This window comes from Hypanus sabinus, chromosome 1 (assembly GCF_030144855.1).
Source record: "Hypanus sabinus isolate sHypSab1 chromosome 1, sHypSab1.hap1, whole genome shotgun sequence".
Classification (NCBI taxonomy): Eukaryota; Metazoa; Chordata; class Chondrichthyes; order Myliobatiformes; family Dasyatidae; genus Hypanus; species Hypanus sabinus.
Genome location: NC_082706.1, coordinates 77,777,811 through 77,803,055, shown reverse-complemented (window position 1 = coordinate 77,803,055; position 25,245 = coordinate 77,777,811). Strand labels below are relative to the sequence as shown.

At 43.3% G+C, this 25,245-nt stretch overlaps 1 protein-coding gene across 1 annotated transcript in view; it reads left to right on the top strand.

The window, feature by feature from the left end:
- itga9 (integrin, alpha 9) overlaps positions 1-25,245 on the top strand; it is a 410,365-nt gene that overhangs the window by 10,959 nt on the left and 374,161 nt on the right. The window contains exon 3 of the mRNA XM_059971083.1: positions 5,434-5,540. Within this exon, the coding sequence (XP_059827066.1) occupies positions 5,434-5,540 (107 nt within the window). The remainder of the gene's footprint in view (positions 1-5,433; positions 5,541-25,245) is intronic.

The window sequence follows — 25,245 nt, the reverse complement described above, 5'->3', positions numbered from 1 at the left end:
TGACCAAGTGGAATGGCCATATATGATGTTTGCACTTAAGAAATTTGGACTTGGACCGTCTTTCATCAAATGGATTGAGATAATTTATTCACACCCATCTGCCTCTATTATCACTAATCAGAATATTTCCTCCCCTTTTGCAATTCATCATGGGACTCGTCAAGGCTGCCCCCTTTCTCTGTTTTTGTTTGCAGTTATCAATGAGCCACTGGCTGTTAGCATCAGACAGGACCCTTTGATATCTCCCATTGATATGCATGGACATAAACATCACCTTTCATTATATGCTGACTATGTCCTTTTATAAATAGGTCTTTATTCTTTGGAGTGTAGAATGGCGACTTGAAAAAGGTATTTAAAATTATGAGAGGGATAGATAGAGTTGATGTGGATAGGCTTTTTCCATTGAGAGTAGGGGAGATTAAAACAAAAGGACATGAGTTGAGAGTTAAGGGGTAAAAGTTTAGGGGTAACATGAGGGGGAACTTTACTCGGAGAGTGGTAGCTGTGTGGAGCGAGCTTCCAGTAGAAGTGGTAGAGGCAGGTTTGATTTTGCCATTTAAAAAAAAAATGGATAGGTATATGGACAGGAAAGGAATGGAGGGTTATGGGCTGAGTGTAGGGAGGTGGGACTAGGTGAGAGTAAGAGTTCAGTACGGACTAGAAGGGTCGAGATGACCTGTTTCCGTGTTGTAATTGTTATATGATTGTATATCTCCAGCCCACAAACATCAATACCCACCCTCCTGACTCTAATAATTTTGGTAGTTTCTCAGGTTTCTCTATTAATTGGGGTAAGAGTGAACTAATGCCAGTCACTGCAGTGGTTAATACAGAGTTTTTACAGTCTATTTCCTTTAAAATAACTTATGATAATTTTTCCTATCTTGTTGCGTCTATTACAAAAATCCAGATGACCTTTTGCAAGTGAATTGGCAAAACAAAGTTGAACAGATTAAACACAATATTGACTTTTGGAAAACCCTTCCAATTTCTTTGGTGGGGAGGGTTAACACAATCAAGATGATTGTACTGCCACGATTTCTTCATCTTTTCCAGTCAATTCCATTTTTTTCCTCTGTCATATTTTAAGCAATTGGTTTCAATTATTATACCCTTTATTTGGAATTATGAAGCCATTAAAATTACTAAAAAACACTTGTCAAAGCCCAAGGAAGCAGGAGGTTTTGCCCTACCGGACGTTAAACTGTATTACTGGGATGCCTACCGATCCATTCTTGCATGGTGGAAAAAAGGCCCACCCTTTACCTCAGACTCATGCCCAACATGGTTACTCATAGCGCGAGTGCTTTGTAAGAAGATTTCCTTACCAGCTCTCCTTAATAGCCCCACTGCAGTTAATAAGTCACATTTTAGTAACAGCTTTGTGGTTGGCCGCACCATAAAAATTTGGAAGCAGATTCAACTACACATTAAGGCCCCAAAAAATTATATGAACACTCCAATTTGTGACAATCATTCCTTTCTCCCTGGCCTGAATGATAGTTTTTTTTTGTCCTGGAAACCGTGTAGGTGACCTATATATTAATGGAAACTTTGCCTCTTTTTTGCAGTTACAAGCAGTTTACAATATCCCTGCATCTAGTTTTTTTAAGATATTTACAAATTCGAGATTATGTTAGGAAATCTATACCTAATTTTGAAGTTTTAGACAAACATGAGTCCCTGGAGGCGATAAATAAATTTGATCCGGTTACTCGTAGTGCCATATCCTATTTTTATCAGATCCAACATAATGGAGCTCTGGTGAATACTGCAGGTCTTAAACAGGCATGGGTGGATGAATTGGGTATAGAACTGACAGAGGAGGTCTGGAATGAGTGCTTAAAGAGTATACATGATTGTTTGGTCAATGTCAGACACAGACTTGTACAGTTTAAAACAATACATAGTCTCCATTATTCCAAAGAAAAGTAGCACAGCTTCTATCCTGATGTTTCACCAGTTTGTAGTAGATGTAAATCTGAGAACAGTAACTTGTCACATTCATTCTGGTCATGTTGTAAGCTTTATGCATACTGGGAAAGTATTTTTCACTGTTTCTCTGAGGCTTATGGGAAGCGGACCCACTGATCACCATCCTTGGAGCAACAAGCTCCCTATCTTCAGCCAGTATGTATGAAAAAATGGGTGTATTGTTTGGAATGGTGATTGCTAAGAAGTTAATCCTGCAAATGTGGAAATGGACTCTGTGCCTATGTACGATCTGTGGCTGAGAGAACTGACAAATACTTTACATTTCGAGAGACTGAGACTATGTAATGAGGACAGAGGGGACATCTTTGAAAGGATATGAGGCCCTGTATTGGACTTTCTTATGGGGTGAGGACTGAGGTTTTTTTGGTGCGGTGCACCTCTGCCATGTCTGTTTACTTTTGCCTTTATGTTATTCTCCCTTTTGCTGCTCAATATTTAATTTGATTTTGTTGTGGTCCTGGTTTTTGTGGATGTGCTGTATTTTTTTGTTTGTAGAAAAAAAGAATAAAAAATATTTTAAAAAAATAGGGCCTTAATTGAGAGATGCACTTTCATTTTATGTGTTTGACATTATTCATCTGTAGCTTGCATATAATGGCAAATTTTAACATCATTATAGTTTTGTTGCAATGCCTCTTAGTGTTAACCTTAGGCCCTGATATTTAATTGACCCTCCATGTTTGACTAAGGGAGGGAATTTGAGTTTGTCCCACTAGTGTCGGGCCACAGTACAAAATGTTACATTTTAGAGGAATGTTACAGATTTGAAGGTGCTGTGGTGACCCATTTTCTGCGCAGGCTAACCGGCTCACAAATAGCCAGCACGTGGGGGAGACTTTGGTAATGCACCTTTGACGTTATTTCCGCCTGGAGAGGGCGGGCGCTAGGGATTAAATGCCAGCGCCATGAGGTTTGAATAAACTAGTCTGGAAACAACTTACCGACTGTGTGTCGTTATTTCAGCGCTGTGTGTAGCACATCGCTACAGTGTTGTGCATCAATATACTCTCTTTAGTTTGGTATACAGGATTTTATGCGTACCTCAGATTAGGGTAGTGACATTCTTGTGTTCTGACATGCTGTTACGTTTCAAAGTTTGAAGTAAATGTTATTTTGGAAGTACGTATATGTCTCCCTATACAACTCTGAGAATCATTTTCCTTTTGGCATACTCGGCAAATCTACACAATAGTAACTATAACAGGATCGATGAAAGATCAACCAGAGTGCAGAAGACGGCAAACTGTGCAAAAGCAAATATAAATAACTAGCAAGAACATGCGATAATGAAATAAAGAGTTCTTAAAGTGAGGACATTGGTTGTGGGAACATTTCAATAACGAGGCAAGTGAGTGTAGTTTTGTTCAAGAGCCTGATGGTTGAAGGGTAGTAACCGTTCCTGAACATGGTGGTGTGAGTCCTGAGGCTCCTGTGTCTTCTAACTGATGGCAGCAGCGAGGAGAGTGCATGGCCTGGGTGGCGGGAATCTGTGGTGATGGACGGTGCTTTCCTTGAACAGTGTTTGATGTGGATGTGCTCCATGGTTTCGTTCAGTGAGTTCTCCAGCTAACTCAGTGCTGCACCTGCAGGTTGTGAGGGTATGGGGATGGTCAACAACATGATCCTGAATTGATTGCAAAGGTCTGTCTCCTCTCCCCTCTGCTCCATCATTGATCGTTAGCTATGACTGTACCCATGAGGTGAAGCCAACCAACTATCCTTTTACTCCTATCCCTAAAATCTTAAGGACAAATTTATGATGAGCATTATTGCTCTATAAAAATGAAAGATTTATCATTTTAATTTTTCTTCCATAGTTGCATGCAACCATATCTAAGAGATTAATGTTTAGTTTCTATACAGTCACAAGGTAAGTTGGCAAGACTTGCAGACTTGTTTATCTTTACAGTAGTGGTCACCAACCTTTTTAATCCCAAGATCCCCTACCTTGGCCTTCGCAAAAGGCAAGATCGACCCTGGATCAATTGGTTACACACATGTGCACCAGGGCAGAAAAGACCGGAAGTAAAACCCTGCAACCCACCAGGGGTACCCACCCCTTTTTTTTGCACCACGGACCGGTTTAATATTGACAATATTCTTGCGGACTGGCCGACGGGGTGGGGGGGGGGCGTATTAAACACGACGGGAATACAGCGATACTCAAAGTAGATTCCTTGTGTCCAGTCTATTCCGCAATTTAGTTTTCGCGGCTCTGGGCACTTAGCTGCTGTCCCGCGCTGCTCACGTTTCTTCCGCTGAGAAAACTCAACAGGTTTGTCTTTAATTGCGGGGTGCTTGGACTCAGGGTACTGAAGCAGGTTTGAGGGCTTCATTGCCTCATTAGACAACTTCCAGGCCTGAACTCCAGCTTACGTCCCGCCAGACACCTTGGCCAGGTGTGGCTGGTCGTGGGTGGGGTGAGAGGACAAGGTCAGGGCCGGAGGTCCCCGAACCGGGGCCGCAGCAATCACAGTCTGGAGAAAGGGACTGACTGAGCGAGGAGTGCAACAGAGCCTGCCTGCCCCCTTGTAGGATCTATCGGCCAACAAAAGTTTGTTTCAGTAGATCGCAGTGAGGTAGCTGCTCTGATACTTATGAAACCCTGAGCCTGAATTAGGTCGACTGCGAATATTTTGGCACCGGGTTCCCCACGAACATTCGGTGTGGTGAACAGGTTTAGAGGCAGCGCCCATCTGTCCACGCTCTGGGCCAGTAGCAACGGCAGTTCCAGTTTCTGCCGGCCGCCCGAGGCCAACCAGTGATCCCTGGTATGAGGGTATCACGGCGTTTCAGTGACTGATGACCTCGCGTGCGTTCAAGTTCAACAGTGGGCGTGACAGGGAATGAGGAAAGGTGCAGCTCACTCATTTTTTCCTCGCGGCCCGGTGGTTGGGGACCACTGAATTACACTGTGTAGTGCAGGGGAGCTACACGCATGCGCACTGGGCAGAAAGAACGGAACTAAAACCCCGCAACCCAGAAACAACCTCTCAACAGTATTTGTGCATTTATTTTTAATTTCTTTTCGGGATCTATTGGGAAAGTCTCAAAGATCGACTAGTCGATCACGATCGACTAGTCGATCACGATCGACGGGTTAGCGACCACTACTTTACAGCAATGGTGACAACATTCAGAAGACTGTATTGGCTTTGTATTGTAACAATACTATGTGATATACAGGATTTTTAGTATCAAACAAATATGGGATGAATTTAGAAATGATGCTTAGGCATAATCTTTTTGAATGATGTAACAGGCAAAAATAATGGAATGACTTGCTGCTTCTGTTATTTACGATGTTTTTTGATGAAGGTAAGATGTATTGATTAGATTGTCATTTATTTTGTCCTGATGTCATTAATTTTTTTCTCTGTTGTTTGACTGCTGTTGGCATTCACGTGTATATATAAATTGTTTTGGAATTTGCAGGGAATCAGCAAGGAAAATCTTGTGGTAAAACTTGCAGAGAGAACAGGAACAATGAGTGGATGGGAGTGAGTCTGTCCAGACAGGAAGGAGGCAATGGTAGTATTCTGGTAAGACATTGGCTTTCTTAGCATTTGAGAGAATTTAGTTACCCTCTCTGTTATAATCTCTCGGCTAATTTGCAATAAAATTTATTTCCAGCTCATCCCCCAAAGTATTTTTTTTGTTTTTGTGTTTTGATACAAACATTTATATGGATGACCTGAAATGCCTTGTCTAAATAAATTGTTGATTAATTTGTCTTAATGATGTGGATTGAACAATCAATGCCAACCAATCGTCGTCATGATTATGTGCTGTGTCATATTACATCATCATTGTGGTATGACATCATTATGTGCCATATCATATGACATAGGCGATCATGCTCTCATGACCAGGATTGTTCTCGGCAGATTTTCCTATAGAAGTGGTTTGTCATTGCTTCCTTTTGGGCACTGTCTTTACAAGACTGGTGACCCCAGCGATTATCTATACTCATTAGATTGTTTACCTGGTGTCAGTGGTTGTATAACCAGGGCATGTGGTCTGCACCAGCTGCTCATATGACTATCCACCACCTGTTCCCATGGCTTCATGTGACCCTGATTGAGGTGGGGGGGGGGGGTGGGGTTTAAGCAGGTGCTACACCTTGCCCAAAAGTAACCTGCAGGCTAGCGGAAGGAAGGGGCTAACCAATACATGCACTAAATATCAAAGCTGAAGCTTAGGGTTGACACTTGGCCAACCTGGTCGTCTGAACACAGACATCTCAGCATTTTGTGCCTTAGTTTTTCTACTTCTAAACTTATTATCTGATTATTTTCAATGTGAGAAGGGTTATTTTTGAACTGGTTATCTAGCCTCTGGATAAATCTTGCATTAGAAATCCTGTGCATATAGTAACTTTGCATGTTATTACAGCTTGCGGCTTGTTCTGATGTTTGTACAGTATAAAAAGCATGGAGAGTAGTCACTGATCGGACATCGCCTGGCTTGGAGGTCAGTGATTAGTTCTGAAGGGATCCTTATAGGGACCTGCGCTGTTTGTGACATATCACTGACGGATGAAAATGCGGATGGATGGCTTACTAAGTTCACAAAGGTTATAAAGATTGGTGGCAGCAACATTGTCAATAGCGTAGAAGATTGCCAAAGGATACGGTGGAATATAGATCAGTTGCAGATATGTGCAGAGACCTAGCAAATGGAATTTAATCCCTGAAAGTATGAGGCGTTGCACTGTGGAACAGAGGAACCCTGAGATCCAAGTTCATTGCTTCCAAGAGTGCCAAGTTTGATAGAGTGGTAAAGAAGGCAGATGGCATCTTTTCCTTTTTTAGTCAAAGCATTGAGATCAAAAATCAAAGTTCTGTTGCAGGTTTTAAAAAAAACAACAACAAACAAACTTTAGACCTCATCTGGGGTATTGCTTTCAGTTGTGGTTGCCCTGTTATTGACAGCATGTGGAGAGGGTGCAGGAGGGGGTAAATGGGTATGCTATCTAGTTTGGATGACATGGAGAGGGTGCAGAAGGGGTAAACGGGTATGCTATCTGATTTGGATGACATGGAGAGGGTGCAGAAGAGGGTTAACTGGATTTGGATGGCATTCCTGTAAGGAGAGGTTGGGCAGACTGGGATTTTGATTTCTCTGGAGTGCTGGATGCTGAGGATTGACCAGACAGAAGTTTCCAAGATTACGAAGGCATGGATAGAGTGGACGCACAGTATTTTTTTTCCCCAGGGTTGAAATGTCAAATACTAGATGGCATTCATTTGAATTGAGAGGGGATCAGTTCAAGAGAGATATATGCGACAAGTTTCTATTTCACAGAGTAGGGATACCTGGAATGTGCTGTCAGAGGTGGTAATTGAAGTAAATATGACCAATGCCTTAAGATGCTCTAGGGCAGATGAATGTGTAGAGAATGGAGGGTATATACAAACCCCATTTCCAGAAAAGTTGGGATATTTTCCAAAATGCAATAAAAACAAAAATCTGTGATATGTTAACTCACGTGAACCTTTATTTAACTGACAAAAGTACAAAGAAAAGATTTTCAATAGTTTTACTGACCAACTTGATTGTATTTTGTAAATACACACAAATTTAGAATTTGATGGCTGCAACACACTCAACAAAAGTTGGGACAGAGGCATGTTTACCATTGTGTTACATCACCTTTCCTTTTAATAACACTTTTTAATCGTTTTGGAACTGAGGATACTAATTGCAGTAGATTTGCAATTGGAAATTTTGTCCATTCTTGCTTGATATAAGACTTCAGCTGCTCAACAGTCCGTGGTCTCCGTTGTCTGATTCTCCTCTTCATGATGCACCATACATTTTCAATAGGAGATAGATCTGGACTGGCAGCAGGCCAGTCAAGCACACGCACTCTGTGTCTACAAAGCCACGCTGTTGTAGCCCATGCAGAATGTGGTCTGGCATTGTCCTGCTGAAATAAGCATGGACGTCCCGAGAAGAGACGTCGCCTTGATGGTAACATACGTCTCTCTAAAATCCTAATATACGCCTCACAGTCAATGGTACCTTCACATACATGCAACTCACCCATGCCGTGGGTACTGATGAACCCCCATACCATCACAGATGCTGGCTTTTGCACCTTTCGCTGATAACAATCAGGATGGTCGTTTTCATCTTTGGCACGGAGAACTCAATGCCAGTTTTTTCCGAAAACTAGCTGAAATGTGGACTCATCTGACCACAGCACACGGTTCCACAGTCTTTTGGTCCATCTGAGATGAGCTGGGGCCCAGAGAACTCGCCTGCGTTTCTGCATAGAGTTGATGTATGGCTTCCTCCTTGCGTAATAGTTTCAAGTTGCATTTCTGGATGCAGCGACGGACTGTGTTAAGTGACAATGGCTTTCCGAAGTACTCCTGAGCCCAGTAGCATGACGGTTGCTTAGGCAGTGCTGCCTGAGGGCTCGAAGATCACGTGCATTCAACAGTGGTTTCCGACCTTGCCCTTTACACACTGAGATGTCTCTGAATTCTCTGAATCTTTTCACAATATTATGTACTGTAGATGTTGAAAGACCTAAATTCTCTGCAAACTTTCGTTGGGAAATGTTCCTTTTGAACTGACTAACAATTCTCTCATGAATTTTGGCACAAAAGGGTGAGCCACGACCCATCCTTGCTTGCAAAGACTGAGCCCTTGATGGACGCTACTTTTATACTCAGTCATGATACCTCACCTGCTACCAATTAGCCTGCTTAATGTGGAGTCTTCCAAACCGGTGTTACTTGAATATTCTGTGCACTTTTCAATCTCATTTTAACTCTGTCCCAACTTTTGTTGAGTGTGTTGCAGCCATCAAATTCTAAATTTGTGTATATTTACAAAATACATTTAAGTTGGTCAGTAAAACTATTGAAAATCTTTTCTTTGTACTTTTGTCAGTTAAATAAAGGTTTACGTGAATTAACATATCACAGATTTTTGTTTTTATTGCATTTTGGAAAATATCCCAACTTTTCTGGAAATGGGGTTTGTATATGAATATTTGAAGGCAGAAGGGATTAGTTTAATTAGGCACTTAATTACTAGATTAATTAGTGTGGCTGAACGTTGTAGGCCGTAGGGCCTATTACTGTGCCGTTCTGTTAATACTTCTTGGTTGTTCACTTTAATGCACATAACACACATCAAACTAAGACAATTCAAAACTTAGTTCTTTAACTCCCAACCTCCCTTATCTTTTTATCCACTTAACTTCAACTTTGTGTGCTCAACTGGCTGAAGGAACACTTCTCGCATTCTAAACCAGGCCCACAAAATACTGGAGGAACCCAGCGGGTCAGGCAGCATCTATGGAGATGAATAAACAGTGGACATTTCAGGCCGAGACCCATCCTGAAGAAGAGTCTCAGCCCAAAACGCCGACTCTTGATCCATTTCCATCGATGCTGTCCAACCTGCTGAGTCCCTCTGAGTGTTTACTTGCTTGTCCCGTTCTACCTCCTTTCCTTTTAAAGTAGAGCTTTTTAAAGACACCATCATTTCTATTGAACTCCAATACATTGCACGAAAGCTCATTTTGGTTTTCCTATGAAGTTAATTAATAGTTGAGAGCTAGAAGAAGCTCTGTTATTTTTAGTGTTGTACTACACAGGTCATATCGTCGGTCATAAACGATTGCGATTTTAATTATAGCCTTTTTACAATTGGTTCTACGGGCACAGACTGGCACAGTTCAATTTGTAAGATTGGCTGTGGTTCAGTGAATAGAGAATATTTACATCATGCCATTTAAGCATTAGCTGCTGAAATGTGCCTTGCAGCCAATTAGGCCTGTTGAAATGTAGATCTTATCATTGCATTGGAACCCTGAGCATCTAGTTTCTACATCCTGCTTTCACAAAAACCAATGATTACCAGTGATGTTTATTCTGGGACTAAATAACTTGCAAGAAAGCTGCAGAATATTATTCTTATTCCATTAAATTTATTTATTCTCAGCAGAAAGAGCAGTGATGCCATTGCTGGGCAACCACTGAAAGATTGTTCCTCCTGACAAAGCAGCATTCCTTTAGTGCAGTGCCTGAGTGTCAGCTTCAAGGCTTATTATGTGATGCTTGAGTGTGAATGATGAACAGGAGTGCAGACTCAACACATTGAGCCGTCTCATCCATTTAAAAAGGTGATGGCAGATCTGGTTGTAACCTTGGCTTTGTATTCTATCTGCCGACAGTAATCTTTCACCCTTTTGCTAAACAGTAGTATACCGCCTTCTGCATTCAAAGGCTCCAGCATATTTAAGGAAGTGGACCTAGAAGTAATGCATTGCTAGTCATTTTTCAAAATTCTTTGCACTGTGAATCAGTTACATTACAAGAAATGTGTTTTCTTTCCTGTTGCTGTTCGCTGGATTTGGTTTTTGCATGTGGTGGTGTTCTTGTTGCATGGTGGGTGGGGGGGGGGTTGATGTTTCTCTTTGAATGGGTTTCATGGTTGTCTGCAGGAAGATAAATCTCAGGGTTGTATACTGCAAACATAATTTGATAATTTACTTTGAATCCTTTGAACGGTCTTTTTTTTAAAGAAAAAAGTACTATAGAGGAAGATCATAAATATGGAGATTCTGCAGATGCTGGAAGTCTTGGGTACACACACAAAATGCTGGAGGGGAATAAGTAGCTGACATTTCATGCCGAGACACTTCAAGAAAAGTAAGGGAGAAGGTGGAGAATAAGAAATTGGGGTGAGGGGAAGTAGTACAAGCTGACAATTGATAGGTAAAACCAGGTGAGGGGTAAGGTAGGAGAGTGAGAATGAAGCTCAGAGATGATAGGTAGAAGGGATGAAAGGCTGAAGAAGGAGGAATCTGATAGTGGAGGAGGAGGGACACTTGAGGGAGGTGATGGGCAGGAGAAGGACTGAGAGGAACCAGAATGGGAAAATGGAAAGAGAGAATAGGGAATGGGCAGAAATTATCGGAATTTAGAGAGATCAACATTCATGCTGTCAGGTTGGAAGCTACGCAGATAGAATACAAGGTGTTGCATCTCCAACCTGAGAGTGGCGTCATCGTGGCAGTAGAGGAGGCCATGAGTGGCCACCAGGAAATCCCAGCTTTTGGGGCAAACAGAGTGAAGGTGCTTGATGAAGGAGTTCCCCAATCTACGTTGGATCTCACCAATATAGAGGCAGGAGCATTGGATGGAGTAGATGACCCCAACAGACTCACAGGTGAAGTGGTGCCTCACTTGGAAGAACTTTTTGAGGCTCTGAGTGGTAATGAGGGAGGTAGAAGGGGCAGGTGTAGCACTTGTAGGAATAAGTGCCAGGAGGGAGATCAGTGGGGAGGGATGAATGGACCAGGGAGTTGTGTAGAGAGCAATTCCTATGGAAAGTGGAGTTTTAGGGGGTGGTTGGGGAGGGAAGGATGTGCTTACTGGTAGGATCCCTTTGCAGATGACAGCTGTTATGGAGAATGGTATGCTGGATATGAAGTCTCCTCGGGTGGTTGGAGGTCAGGAGGAACCCTATCCCTATTCTGGTGGCGGAGGATGGATGATATGCGGGTGAGGGCAGCATTAATGGTGGTGGAAGGGAAGCTCTATAGACAATAGGTGCAGAAGTAGACCATTCGGCCCTTTGAGCCTGCACCGCCATTTTGAGATCATGGCTGATCAACTACTATCAATACCCGGTTCCTGCCTTGTCCCCATATCCCTTGATTCCCCTATCCATAAGATACCTATCTAGCTCCTTCTTGAAAGCATCCAGAGAATTGGCCTCCACTACCTTCTGAGGCAGTGCATTCCAGACCCCCACAACTCTCTGGGAGAAGTTTTTCCTTAACTCTGTCCTAAATGACCTACCCCTTATTCTTAAACCATGCCCTCTGGTACTGGACTCTCCCAGCATCTGGAACATATTTCCTGCCTCTATCTTGTCCAATCCCTTAATAATCTTATATGTTTCAATCAGAAACCCTCTCAATCTCCTTAATTCCAGCGTGTACATGCCCAGTCTCTCTAACCTCTCTGCGTAAGACAGTCCAGACATCCCAGGAATTAACCTCATGAATCTACGCTGCACTTCCTCTACAGCCAGGATGTCCTTCCTTAACCCTGGAGACCAAAACTGTACACAATACTCCAGATGTGGTCTCACCAGGGCTCTGTATAAGTGCAAGAGGATTTCCTTGCTCTTGTACTCAATTCCCTTTGTAATAAAGGCCAACATTCCATTAGCCTTCTTCACTGCCTGCTGCACTTGCTCATTCACCTTCAGTGACTGATGAACAAGGACTCCTAGATCTCTTTGTATTACTCCCTTACCTAACTCTACACCATTCAGACAAGTTTGCCTTCCTGTTCTTGCTCCCAAAGTGGATAACATCACACTTATTCACATTAAACGCCATCTGCCAAGCATCTGCCCACTCACCCAGCCTATCCAAGTCACCCTGAATTCTCCTAACATCCTCATCACATGTCACACTGCCACCCAGCTTAGTATCATCAACAAACTTGCTGATGTTATTCTCAATGCCTTCATCCAAATCGTTGACGTAAATTGTAAACAGCTGTGGTCCCAATACCGAGCCCTGTGGCACCCCACTAGTCACTACCTGCCATTCCGAGAAACACCCATTCACCGCTACTCTTTGCTTTCTACCTGCCAACCAGTTTTCTATCCATGTCAATGTCTTTCCCCCCGATGCCCTGAGCTTTGATTTTACCCACCAATCTCCTATGTGGGAGAAGGATGACATCGCAGATGTTCTAGAATAGAGAGCCTCATCCTGAGAACAGATGTGACTGAAACAGTGAAGCTGGGAGAAGAAATAGCATTTTTACAAATGACAGGGTGGAAAGGTCAAGTTTGCTGAGAGTCAGTAGGATTTATAAAAGATATTAGCAAACAGCCTACCTTCAGAATTGGAGTCAGAGAGATGGAGAAAGGGGGAAGAGGTATCACGGATGGATCGGCTAAGTTTGTGAGCAGGTGGGAAGTTGGGGGCAAAGTGCATGAAATTGATGAGCTGCAGGAAGCAGCACCAAAGTGGCATAGGGAGTGTTACCAGTATAGGTTTGGATCACAGACTGTTCATCATAGCTGACAAAAAGGCAGGCATAGCTGGGGCCATTATTGGGTTAGGAGAAAAAGGGAGGAGACGAAAGAGATATTGGTGAGGTGAGACCATTTCCACCAAACAGAGGAAGGTGGTGATGGAGTGGAACAGGTTTGTTGTCTGGAAAGAAGCAGAGCTTTAAGGTTTTCATGATGAGGTGTAGGGGGAGTATAAGTGTTTGGGGATTGGGCATCCCTGAACATGTATAGTGAAAAGGAGTCAATCAGGACTTAATGTGATGTGATGGAGAGCACATAAAGTATCATGGATGTAGGTAGGACATGATAGGTAACTGATGGGGACAAGATGGAGCTGAGGTATGGGGACATGAGTTCAGTGTGGTAGGAGCAGGCAGAAACAAAGGGTAAGTGAGAAAGATTAGGCTGACATTGAAAGTGGAGAGATTGCATTACAAAGTATGTTATAGCAGATCATTTGGAGAGCAGTGACAGGGCTCGTCAAATGAGTGAAATTTCAAAAGTAAATTATACTTGACAAAACTATTGAAATATTTTGAGGATGGAGCTTACAAAATAGATGACTGAGAACCAGTGGATGTGGTGAATTTGGACTCAGTAAGAGAAATCCAAATGGGCAAACAATTAAAAGCATGGGATTAGGGTTAAGGTGCTACTATTAAGATGCTGATAGAGTATTGATCATTGTCTGATACAAAAGAAAGAGTAGCAATAAATGGGTCTGTCTCCAAGTAGTGGGCAATTTCTAGTTGGGTATTGCAGAGATCAGTGCTTGAAATATTTAGTTACAATCCAAAAAAAACTCAGATCATTAACTATCCAAGCTTCCCAGCTGATGTTTGCAATTTCCATTTACCAGGCCACCAGTTCTTGTGCTCACTGGGTCCCTGGTTCCTGCTATATCATTCTTTCTCATCTTTTTGTCTATTGATTTGTTGCAATGAAGTGCAGAATCAACCCTTCCAGCCCTCTGAGCTGCACAGTCCCCGATTTAACGCTAGCCTAATTTACAATTTACAATGACAATTTACAATAGCCAGATAACCTACCAAATGGTACGTCTTTGGCCTGTGGGAGGAAACCAGAGCGCAAGGAGGATTGCAGTTAGCTCCTTTTCAATGGAAATTCAAATTTAGATTACCACTTGCTCTTCTCCATTGCTTATCTCATGATTATCTCCCAGATCCATGTACCCCAGCTCATTCCAGCAGGAGACGGAACAGCTCTTCCTTCTTGGGCTGAAAACATTCGACCAAAAATGTTCTGCAGGACACATTACATCAATTCTTCCTCGTCCCTTTTATGTTAATATCAGCAAAACGAGTACGAAGCACCCAGCCTTTTAAATTGGTCATAGAAGCAATGTAGGTCAGGTTGTTGACTGTATATCCTACAGGTATGATTTGGGGGAATGTCTGACAGAGAGAAAATTGCATAAAATTGTTCATTTTATTGTCCCCAAGAAACTATGTCTCTTGATTCAATGACTTGACCTTTGCTATCTTCTGTGGTAAAGAATTTATGGGTTCAATACCCTGTGAGTGAATAAATTTCTCCTGATCCAAATGACATTCAATAAACTTAGGCTGTGACTATTGATTCCAAGTTCACCAGTTATTGGTAATGTCATAGAAACATAGAAAACCTACAGCACAATACGGGCCCTTCAGCCCTCAAAGCTGTGCTGAACATGTCCTTACCTTAGAAATTACCTAGGGTTACTCATAGCCCTCCATTTTTCTAAGCTCCATGTACCTGTCCAGGAGTCTCTTAAAAGACCCTATCGTATGTGCCTCCACCACTGTCGCTGGCAGCCCATTCCACGTATTCATCACTCTGCGTTTTTTTAAAAAAAAATCTTACCCCTGACATCTCCTCTGTACCTACTTCCAAGCACCTTAAAACTGTGCCCTCTCGTGCTAGCCATTTCACCCGGGGCGGTGGGGGGGGGGGGGGGGGTTAGCCTCTGACTATCCAGATGATCAATGTCTCTCATCATCTTTTACACCTCTGTCAGGTCACCTCTCATCCTCAGTTCCTTCAAGGAGAAAATGCTGAGTTCACTCAACCTATTCGCATAAGGCATGTTCCCCAATCCAGGCAACATCCTTTTAAATTTCCTGTGCACCTTTTCTATGGTTTCCACATCCTTTTTGTAGTGAGGTGACGGGAACTGAGCACAGTACTCCAAGTGGGGTCTGACCAGGGTCCTATATAGCTGCAACATTACCTCTCAGCTCTTAAACTCAGTCCTTCGATTGATGAAAGCCAATGTACCATGTGCTTTCTTAACCACAGAGTCAACCTGCACAGCAGCTTTGAGTGTCCTGTGAACTCAGACCCCAAGATCCCTCTGATCATTCACACTATCAAGATTCTTATCATTAATTCTATTTTTCGCCATCATATTTGACCTACCAAAGTGAACCACCTCACACTTATCTGGGTTGAACTCCATCTGCCTCTTCTCAGCCCAGTTTTGCATCCTATCAATGTCCCGCTGTAACCTCCACACTATCCACAACACCCCCAACCTTTATGCAACCATGTGTATCTTCACAATATCTAGGTGATCCATGTAATCCCTTTCTCATTCTTATAAACTTGAGTGAACTTGTGTAGATATACCCAATGCATCCTCATTTCTTGGTCTAGTAAGTCACCATTGCCCTCTCTCCATGACTGGAACATCCTTGTCCTCCAATATAGAGACCAAACTTCATGCAGACGGGGTCTCACTAATTCGGTTTTCAATGGTGGCAAGATATCCTGTCTTCATTTTTGCCAGAAGTGTACAAAACTGACTGGTTTACAAACAGTTGGTGTAAAGGGACGTGGCTCTTAGAGCATTGTCCATTTCCAATCTATCACCATTCCGATAAAATTTGATTTCTGTTTTTAGAATTAACATGGATAGCCTTGCATTTATCAATGTCAAGCTGCATCTGCCATGCATGTGTGTTCTTTAATTCAGTTGGGAACAAGCTTTGTCTTTTTGTGATGCATTTCTGGGCTCTAGTAACAGGACAGTTTGATTGATGGTGTATGGAGTGCAAAAGAAATTATATAGCATGGACATACAAAGGTTTTCCTTTTGTTATATACATTAGTACATTACTTTTGTTATATAAAATTTTCCTCACTTCTAATTTTTCTAACTTCTCTCTGCTCTCTCCAATTTCTGAGTAGCTTTCCCAGTCTCAGCGGAAATGTGACTTCTTAAAATATATTTTTAAGTATGTCACTTGTTAAGTCAGCTCTTGCACAAGTCCTAATCAGTCTTGAGAAATTGGAGTGAATCCTTGGAAGGCATCAAGCCTTTGTGGTATACCTAGCTGGGTACTGAAGACCTGTGCCAACAGACTGCTGGAGTGTTCATGGACATCTCCAAACTCTCACTACTGAGGTCTGAGGTTCCCACCTGCATCAAGAGGGCAACCAGCTCCTTTATAGGTGCAACCCTACCCACCGTCAAGGTCATCTTCAAGAGGCAGTGCCTCAAGAAAGTGGCATCCATCATTGAAGGCCCTGAGCATTTGAGGCATGCTCTAGATCACAACTAGATACCCTGACCACAAGACCTTATTTCATTTTGTTGAGAAGAGCCTGACGGCGATAATGAGCCTGCTCTTTAGGAACAGGACATACCCGTCAATTTTCCACATAATAGAATAGATGCTGTTGTTGTCACTGTACTAAAGAGTTGTAGCTGTTTCTGGAATGTCAGTACTCAAGCCAACAGCTATAGGATGTAGCCTGGTCCTGTAACATTTGATATATTCACTGCTCCAAGCCTTGCATTTGATCAAATTGATTGAAGACTTGGACCTCAGAAGGAAGCAAAAGTGATTATCCACTTGGTACTTTTGACCAAACATGTTTCAGTACATGCTGGGTTCTTATCCTTGCTGAGGATTGGGGAGTTTCAGAGCTTTCCTTTGTTGACTAGTTAACAGTTCATTATTATTCAGGACCAGATGCAGCAGATACTCAGAACCTTGAGCTGTTCCATTTTGAGCTTACTTAGCCTGTCTATTGCATATTGCTTTTAATATTTAGGACACATGGTCATTTGCTTTAGCACTTCTTGGTATACCTGTTGAAATAGCTTTGATCCCATGCTTTATTACTAATGATAAACTGTGAGATATTGAAGGCCATGGTATTAAAGATTGTGATGGAATGCAGTTCTACTGCTTTCTGTTGACCAGAAGTGCAGGATAGCTGACTATTTCTGAACTGCCAGGTGTGCTCTAAGTTTAAAGTTCAAAACAAATTTATTATCAAAGTGCATATGTCACCATATGCACCCCTGAGATTCATTTTCTTGTGGGCATTCACAGTAAGTAGAAAGAAACAGTTGAATCAATGAAAACTGCACACGGCTGAAACAGACAATGTGCAAAAGAAAAACTATGCAAACACAAGAAAATATTAAAAAAATAAGCAATACATATTGAGAACACAAGTCTCAAAATGAGTGCTTAGATTGTGGAACCAGTTCAGTATTGGGGTGATTGAAGTTATCCCCTCTAGTTTAAGAGCCTGATGGTTGTGGATTATTAACTGCTCCTGAACCTGATGATGTGGGACTTGAGGCCGCTGTACATCCTTTCTGATGGCGACAGCAAGAAGAGACGATGGACTGGGTAGAGGGGATCCCCTCCATGCAGATGTGCTCAGTGGTGGGGAGGGCTTTACCTGTGATGGACTGGGCGGTATCCAATACTTTCTGTAGGCTTTTTGGTACAGGGCATTGGTGTTTCCATACTAGGCTGAGATGCAACCGGTCAGTATTCTCTCCAGAGAGATGTACGCTCCAGTATACTCTTTTAGATGACATGCCAAATCTGCGCAAACCTCAAAGAGAGTAGAGGCACTGCTGTGTCTTAATGGCAGTTAACTTCTGGACTCAGGACAGATCCTCTGAATTTAGAGCTACTGACCCTCTCCACCTCTGATCCCTTGATGAGGACTGGCTCATGGAGATTGGTTTCGTCCATCTGTAGTCAATAATCAGTTCTTCGGTTTTGCTGATGCTAAGTGAGAAGTTGTTAATGCAGCATTCAGGCATGTTCTCAATTTCCCTCTGATATGCTGATTTGTTGCCATGCTTGGCAGGAGGAAAGAGGCCTAATGCAGGCAGGCGCTGGCGGCAGCTGTGTCCATCCCCTGTGATGGGGTGACTAGCTCCTCTGCTCAGCCCTGCCTCTCAATGACGTGTTTAGCTAGCATGCTCTCACACTCATTCGCTCCACTCGTTCTCCTCCACAGCACTGCTAAAGCTAATGGGCAGCAGTGGTGGCAGCTTCTGAGAAGCGTTATCCGAGGCCTCAACTCCGCCCATGACCTTTACTGAGATAGAAGGAACATGTTTTGGATCCATTTTGTCAAAAAATCTCAGATCCTAAAAATTGTAATTTTCTAGCCTTACTAATATTGACTGTCTCTCAGGCCCCACTACCAGCCCTTGGATCCTCGGAGACTCCGTCTTCCTTTCACCCCACTTTCCCTGAACACCCCAAACCACCTCTCTTCTTAGACGCTACCAACTGCCTCTTCTCTCTCTCCCCCCCCCCAAAGATCCCAGCTCTCCTCCGTGCCAGGTCTTCACCATTCCCTCTGACCTTTCCCTCTCTGAGGCAGAATGTTCTTTTCTGAGTAAGGGCCTCACCTTTGACCCCCTGCGTCCACACCACAGTGTGTTCTGCGCTCACCATGACCTCCGTCTCTGTGCCTACTTCTTTGGCAAGGACTCGCCAACCTGCACCAATGACCCCTTTTGTCTTCAACCCTCCTTGTCTTCCTGGACACCCCACTCTAGGCTTCTGCCTGCTCTGAATCTTTTCATTGCCAACTGCCAACAGGACATCAACCAACTGGACTTCACCACTCCTCTCTCCAATTCTAACCTCACTTCTTCTGAACCCGCTGCTCTCCAGGCTCTCCGCACTAATCCTGACCTTACCATCAGACAGATAAAGGGGGGTGCCTTAGTAGCCTGGCAGACTGAATTCTGCCTTACTGAGGCCAGATAACAACTCTCAGACACCTTCTCTTACTTGTCCCTCAAACAAGACCCCACTAAGGAGCACCAGGCCATTGTCATCTGCACCACCATTGACCTTATTAACTTTGGTGATCTCCCATCCACTGCCAGCAACCTCCTAGTTCCCTCATCCTGCACCTCCTATTTCTGCCTCCTACCCAAGATCCACAAACCTGCCTGCCCAGGTAGACCCATTGCTTCTGTATGTACTGAACTTACATTGACTCCATTTTATACTTCCCGTTGAATCCCTTCACATGCTCTGGATCTCTTTAATGATTTCAAGTTCGCTGGCCCCCATCATCTTACTTTCATTATGGATATGCAGACCCTAAACACCTCCCCCACCAGGAAGGCTCTGAAGCTTTCCTTTCTTTACAGACATCAGATTAAACCTCTCCACCACCACTCTCCTCTGTCTGGCAGGACTTGTCCTCTCAATAATTTCTCCTTTGGCTCCTCCCACTTCCATCAAATCAAAGGTGCAGCCATGGGCACTTGTATGGGTCCCAGCTCTGCCTGATATTTTTTGTCAGTTACGTGGAACAGTCTACATTCCAAGCCAGCACTGCTATCACTTCCCAACTTTTCCTAAGCTACATCGACGACTGCATTGGCATTGCTTCCTGCACCCATGCCAAGCTCGTTGACTTCACCAATTTTGCTTCCAATTTCCACCCTGCCCTCAAATTTACCTGATCCATTTCAAACACTTCCCTCCCCTTTCTCGATCACTGTCTCTATCTCTGGAGACAGCTTATCTATTGATGTCTGTTATAAACCTATTTGTAAAAAATGCCACCCCCTTCTCTCAATTCCTCTTTCTCTGCTGCATCTGCTCTCAGGATAAGGCTTTTTATTTCAGATTTCCTCCTTCAAAGAATGGGGCTTCCCTTCCTCCAGCATCATCACTGCCCTCAACCGCATATCTTCCATTTTTTTGCATGTCTGCCCTCACTCCATCCTCCCACCACCCCACCAGGGATAGGATTCCTCTTGTCCTCACCTATTACCCCACCAGCCTCCGCATCCAGCACATAATTCTTTGTAACTGCCTTCATCTCCAGTGAGATCCCACCAGCAAGCAATTATTTGTTCTCCCCCACTCCCCACTTCCTGCAGGGATCGCTCCCAAAGCGACTCCCTTGTACATTGGAACTTCCTCACTAATCTCCCTCCTGATACTTATCCTTGCAAGCGGAACAAATGCAACACCTGCCCCTACACCCACCTCCCTCACTACCATTCAGGACCCCAAACGGTCCTTCCAGGTGAGGCGGCACTTCACCTGTGAGCCTGTTAATGTTGTCTACTGTATCTGGTCCTCTGGTTTGGCCTCCTGTATATCGAGGAGATGTGACACAGACTGGGAGACTGCTTTGCCAAGTGCTTTGTCCGCCAGAGAAAGCAGGCTCCCAGTGCCCACTCATTTTAATTCCACTTTCATTTCCAAGATGTCAGTCCTGTACTGTCATGATGAGTCCACGCTTAGGTCAGAGGAGCAACACCTTGTATTCCATCTGGGTAGCCTCCAACCTGATGGCATGAACATTGATTTCTCGAGCTTAGGGTCATGCCCCCTTCCCGCCACTTCAGCATTCCCTATTCCCATTTTTCCTTTTTCACCTTATCTCCTTACCTGCCATCCCCTCTGGTGTGCCTCCCCCTTTGCTTTCTTCCATGGCCTTTGGTCCAGTCCTATCAGACTCCCCCCCCCCTCCAGCCCTGTATCTCTTTCACCGATCAACTTTGAAGCTCTTTACTGCTTCCCTCCCCCCCACCTTCTAACTCTGACTCCTCATTTTTTTTCTCCAGAGATGAAGGGTCTTGGCCCGAAATGTCGACTGTTCACTTTTCCATAGATGATGCTGGGTTCCTCCGCATTTTGTGTGTGTTGCTTGGATTTCCAGCATCTGCAGATTTCCCCTGGTTTCTTCACCATTGCTTTTCTTGGTAACCTCAAAATAAACTCAGATTATATTTGTGAAGCAGGATTTCCCATGCTCACCCTCATTTGTTCCTGCTTTTCCAGTTTTTCCAATAGCTCCTACTGCTAAAGCTCATTGGCCTGTAGTTTTCTGACTTTTCCCTACTGTCCTTGTTGAGTGCAGCAATATCTCCAGTCTTTTTTAAACTACCCTCCAGCCTTGTTAGTTGATACCATATCCATTATCTAAATTACATTTTTTAAAAAGCTAAGAAATAGGCAGCCTTTACAATGTCAGTGTAGGGATGATAGCACTTCCAATGAGGTGATTTTTCAGTCACTATTAATTTTTCCCAGCTGCTCTGGTGTTCAATTCAATCTTATCTATAGAGTTTGAAAGTGTATGATTTGGCATTCTGTGTCAGCTTCATGATTCAATAAAATCATCTTCTTGTACTGGCTACTTGTCCCTAGAGTGTCTTTAGTATCTGAAAAATCTATCATACACTATCGATCTCTGTAAGTAAATAGTTAAGACTGAATTGAACACTAGAGCAGCTGGGGAAATGAATAGTGGCACAAAAATCACCTCTTTGGAAGGATATAAAAACACAAAATGCTGGCAGAACTCAGCAGGCCAGACAGCATGTATGGGAGGAGGTAGTGACGACGTTTTGGGCCGAAACCCTTCATCAGGAGTGCTTCATCTTTGGAAGTACTATCATCTCTACACTGACGGTGTTGAGGCTGCCTATTTTTTATTTGTTCTTGAGTTCTGTTAACCTGCTTTTAGTTATATTCCAATGCACTCTAGATTGGCCATCTTCCTCCTCCCTTCTGTGAGCCTGAGACCAATTGCAATTACTATTCGTAGTTTACACTGTGCTAATCTCCATTCTGCTCCTGTCCTTGAATTTTGATCGTCTCTTCACTGATAGTTGTGCCTTAAGGTGTTGGATCTTGAGCTTTGAAATTCTCTCCCTAACTTCTTGCATTTTCCCACCTCCTAATGTATCTTTAAAACTTGCTATGAGTATGTTCACTTGATAAGACATCTTGGTATCACTTGTTTAGTCTAAGCTCCTTTGAAGCACTTTGGATGTATTCCTAGTGTCCATGTAGATAATTACATTGTTACAAATGAAAGCTGGTCCAATGTATCAATTGCTGCTTTGGACCTTTCAGCACTGAAGTGTTTCCCAACTTCATTCATGAGGGGCGGCCAGTTAGTTTTTCTAAAATGTAACAAAGTGCTAAAAGCAAAAGGGAGGGGATGTATAACTTTGCATAAATTAGAGCAAAGGTGGAGGACGGGATGGCTTTTAAAACTACCAGATGGCAACTAAAAAAGCAGAAAGAAGAGAAAAGATGAAATTTGAAGATAAGCTAGCCAACAATGTAAAAGAGGACGCCAAACTATTTTTCAGCTATATAAAGAGTAAGAGGTGAGAGTGGATATCGTACTGCTGGAGATGTAGTAATGGGAGACAAAGAAATGCAGAATGAACTCTGAGTATTTTGTGTCAGTCTTCACTGTGTGCCAAACACCAGCAGTACGCCGGGAACTTGGCAGGGTCTCTGGTCAGAAGTGGGCATGGTTGCTATTACTAGGGATAAGATGCTTGGAAAGCTGAAAGGACTAAAGGTAGACAAGTCACCTGGAACAGATGGACTACACCCCAGGGTTCTGAAAGAGGTATCTGAAGAGATTGTGGAGGCATTAGTAATGATTTATCAAGAATTGCTAGATTCTGGTATGGTTCCAGAGGACTAGAAGATTGCAAATGTTACTCCATTCTTTAAAAAGAGAAGAAAGCAAAAGGCAGGAAATTATACAGCAAGTCAGCCTGATCTTACTGGTTGGGAATAAATTGCAGTGCATCATTCAGGGTGGCATTTCAAGGTACTGGAAGGCACCGGCCAAAGTCAATATGGTTTCCTTAAGGAGTAACAGACATGACAGACAAACGAGCCAGTGGTTAGTTGTTTGCTTGGATGTTCAGGTGTCTGACAAAGTGCTGCACATGAGACTGCAAAGCAGGGTAAGAGCCCCTTACAGGAAAGGTATTAGCACGGGTAGAAGATTGGCTGGTTGGGAGGAGGCAAAGAGTGGGCAGAAAGGGGGCCTTTTCTACTTGACTGCCAGTGACCAGTTGCTAACAATGACCAGGGGTGGTTGTTAGGACCACTGTTCATGTTATTTGTCATGATTTGGAATTGATGGCTTTGTGGTCAAGTTTATGGACAATACAAAAATAGGTGGAGGGACAACTCATGTTGAGGAAGTATGGAGTTTTCAGAAGGTCTTACTTAGAAAAGGGAAGTGTATGGTCCTCCCTTTGGTTGAAGGAACAAAGGCGTAAAAAAGAAATCTTTTCTATTTTCTAAATGGGGAGAAAAATCAGAAATGAGAAGTGCAAAGGGACTTGGGAGTCCTAATGCAGGATTCCCTGACTCTGGTTAAGAAGGCATATGGTGTATTGGCCTTCATCGATCATGGAATTGAATTTAGGAACTGAGAGGTAATGTTGCAGCTATATAGGACCCTGGTCAGACCCCACTTTGAGTACTATGCTCAATTCTGGTCGCCTCACTACGGGAAGGATGTGGAAACCATAGAAAAGGTGCAGAGGAGATTTACAAGGATGTTGCCTGGATTGGGGAGCATGCCTTATAAGAATAGGCTGAGTGAACTCGACCTTTTCTCCTTGGAGAGAAGGAGGATGAGAGGGGACCTGATAGAGGTGTACAAGATGGTGAGAGGCATTGATCGTGTGGACAATCAGAGGCATTTTCCCAGGGCTGAAATGGTTGCCACAAGAGGACGTAGGTTTAAGATGCTGGGGAGTAGGTACAGAGAAGATGTCAGGGGTAAGTTTTTACTCAGAGTGGTGAGTGCATGGAATGGGCTGCCGGCAACGGTGGTGGAGGTGGATACGATAGGGTCTTTTAAGAGGCTTTTAGATGGATACATGGAGCTTAGTGAAATAGAGGGCTTATAGGTAAGCCTAGTCATTTCTGAGGTAGGGATGTGTTCAGCACAACTTTGTGGGCTGCAGGGCCTGCATTGTGCTGTAGGTTTTCTATGTTAATTTGCAGGTTGGATTGCTGGTAAGGAAGGCAAATGCAATGTTATCATTCAGTTCAAGAGGATGAGAATGTAAAAGCAAGGACTGCACTGGGAGCCTTGAGAGCTGTTTTGAATCCCTTATTTAAGAAAGGATGTGCTGGCATTGGAGAGGGTGCAGAAGAATTTGGGAGAATGAACCTGGAAATGAAAGGGTTAACATATGAGGTGCATTTGATGGCTCTGGGCCTTGCTAGAGTTCAGAAAAATGAGGGAGTTCTCATTGAAACTTATTGCGTACTGAAAGGCCTAGATGGAGTGGATGTGGAGAGTATATCTTCCTGTAGTGGCTGAATCTAGTGTCAGAGGCCACAGCCTCAGAAAGCAAGCATTGTCCCTTTAGAACGGAGATGAAAAATTACTTTAGCCAGATGGTGGTGAATCTGAGGAATTGATGTCAGAGACAGCGGTGGAATCCTTGTCACTGTGTGTATTTAAAGCAGAGGTTGATAGGTTCTTGATCTGTAAGGGCATCAAAGGTTACGGGGAGAGGTTGCCACGATAGCGTCGCGGTTAGCACAACGCTATGACAGCTCGGGGTGGCAGAATTCAGAGTTCAATCCTGGTGTCCTCTGTAAGGACTTCCCTGTGAAACGTGAGTTTCCTCCCTCAGTCCGAAGACCTACAGGTTGGGTTAATTGGTCATTGTAAATTGCCCCATCAGCAGATTAGCATTAAATCGGGGTTGTTAGGTTGCTGCAGAGTGTGGTTCGGAGGGCCTAACTAACACACATCACTAACTAACTAACTAAAGTAAGGCAGGAGAGTGGGGTTGAGAAGGAAAATGATGGATGGTGGAGCAGACTCAATTGGCCAAATAGCCTAATTACTGTCCTAAGCCTTATGGCGATGGTCTCCAGCTATTGAAAGTGGATTTTCTTGATTTGCCCTCATGGCATTGTGGACTAATTTAGGCTGGCAGAACTTTTACTCTTTTGAACAGCTGGCGTCTATATCTGCGCCAAAGGTTTGCCATTTCTAAAGCTGTCTGTAACATTTTAATGATTTATGTATGCTCTGAAGCTCCACTGTTTCTAGTATTTCATAGTTAAGAGTATATATTCCATGTTTTTAAGG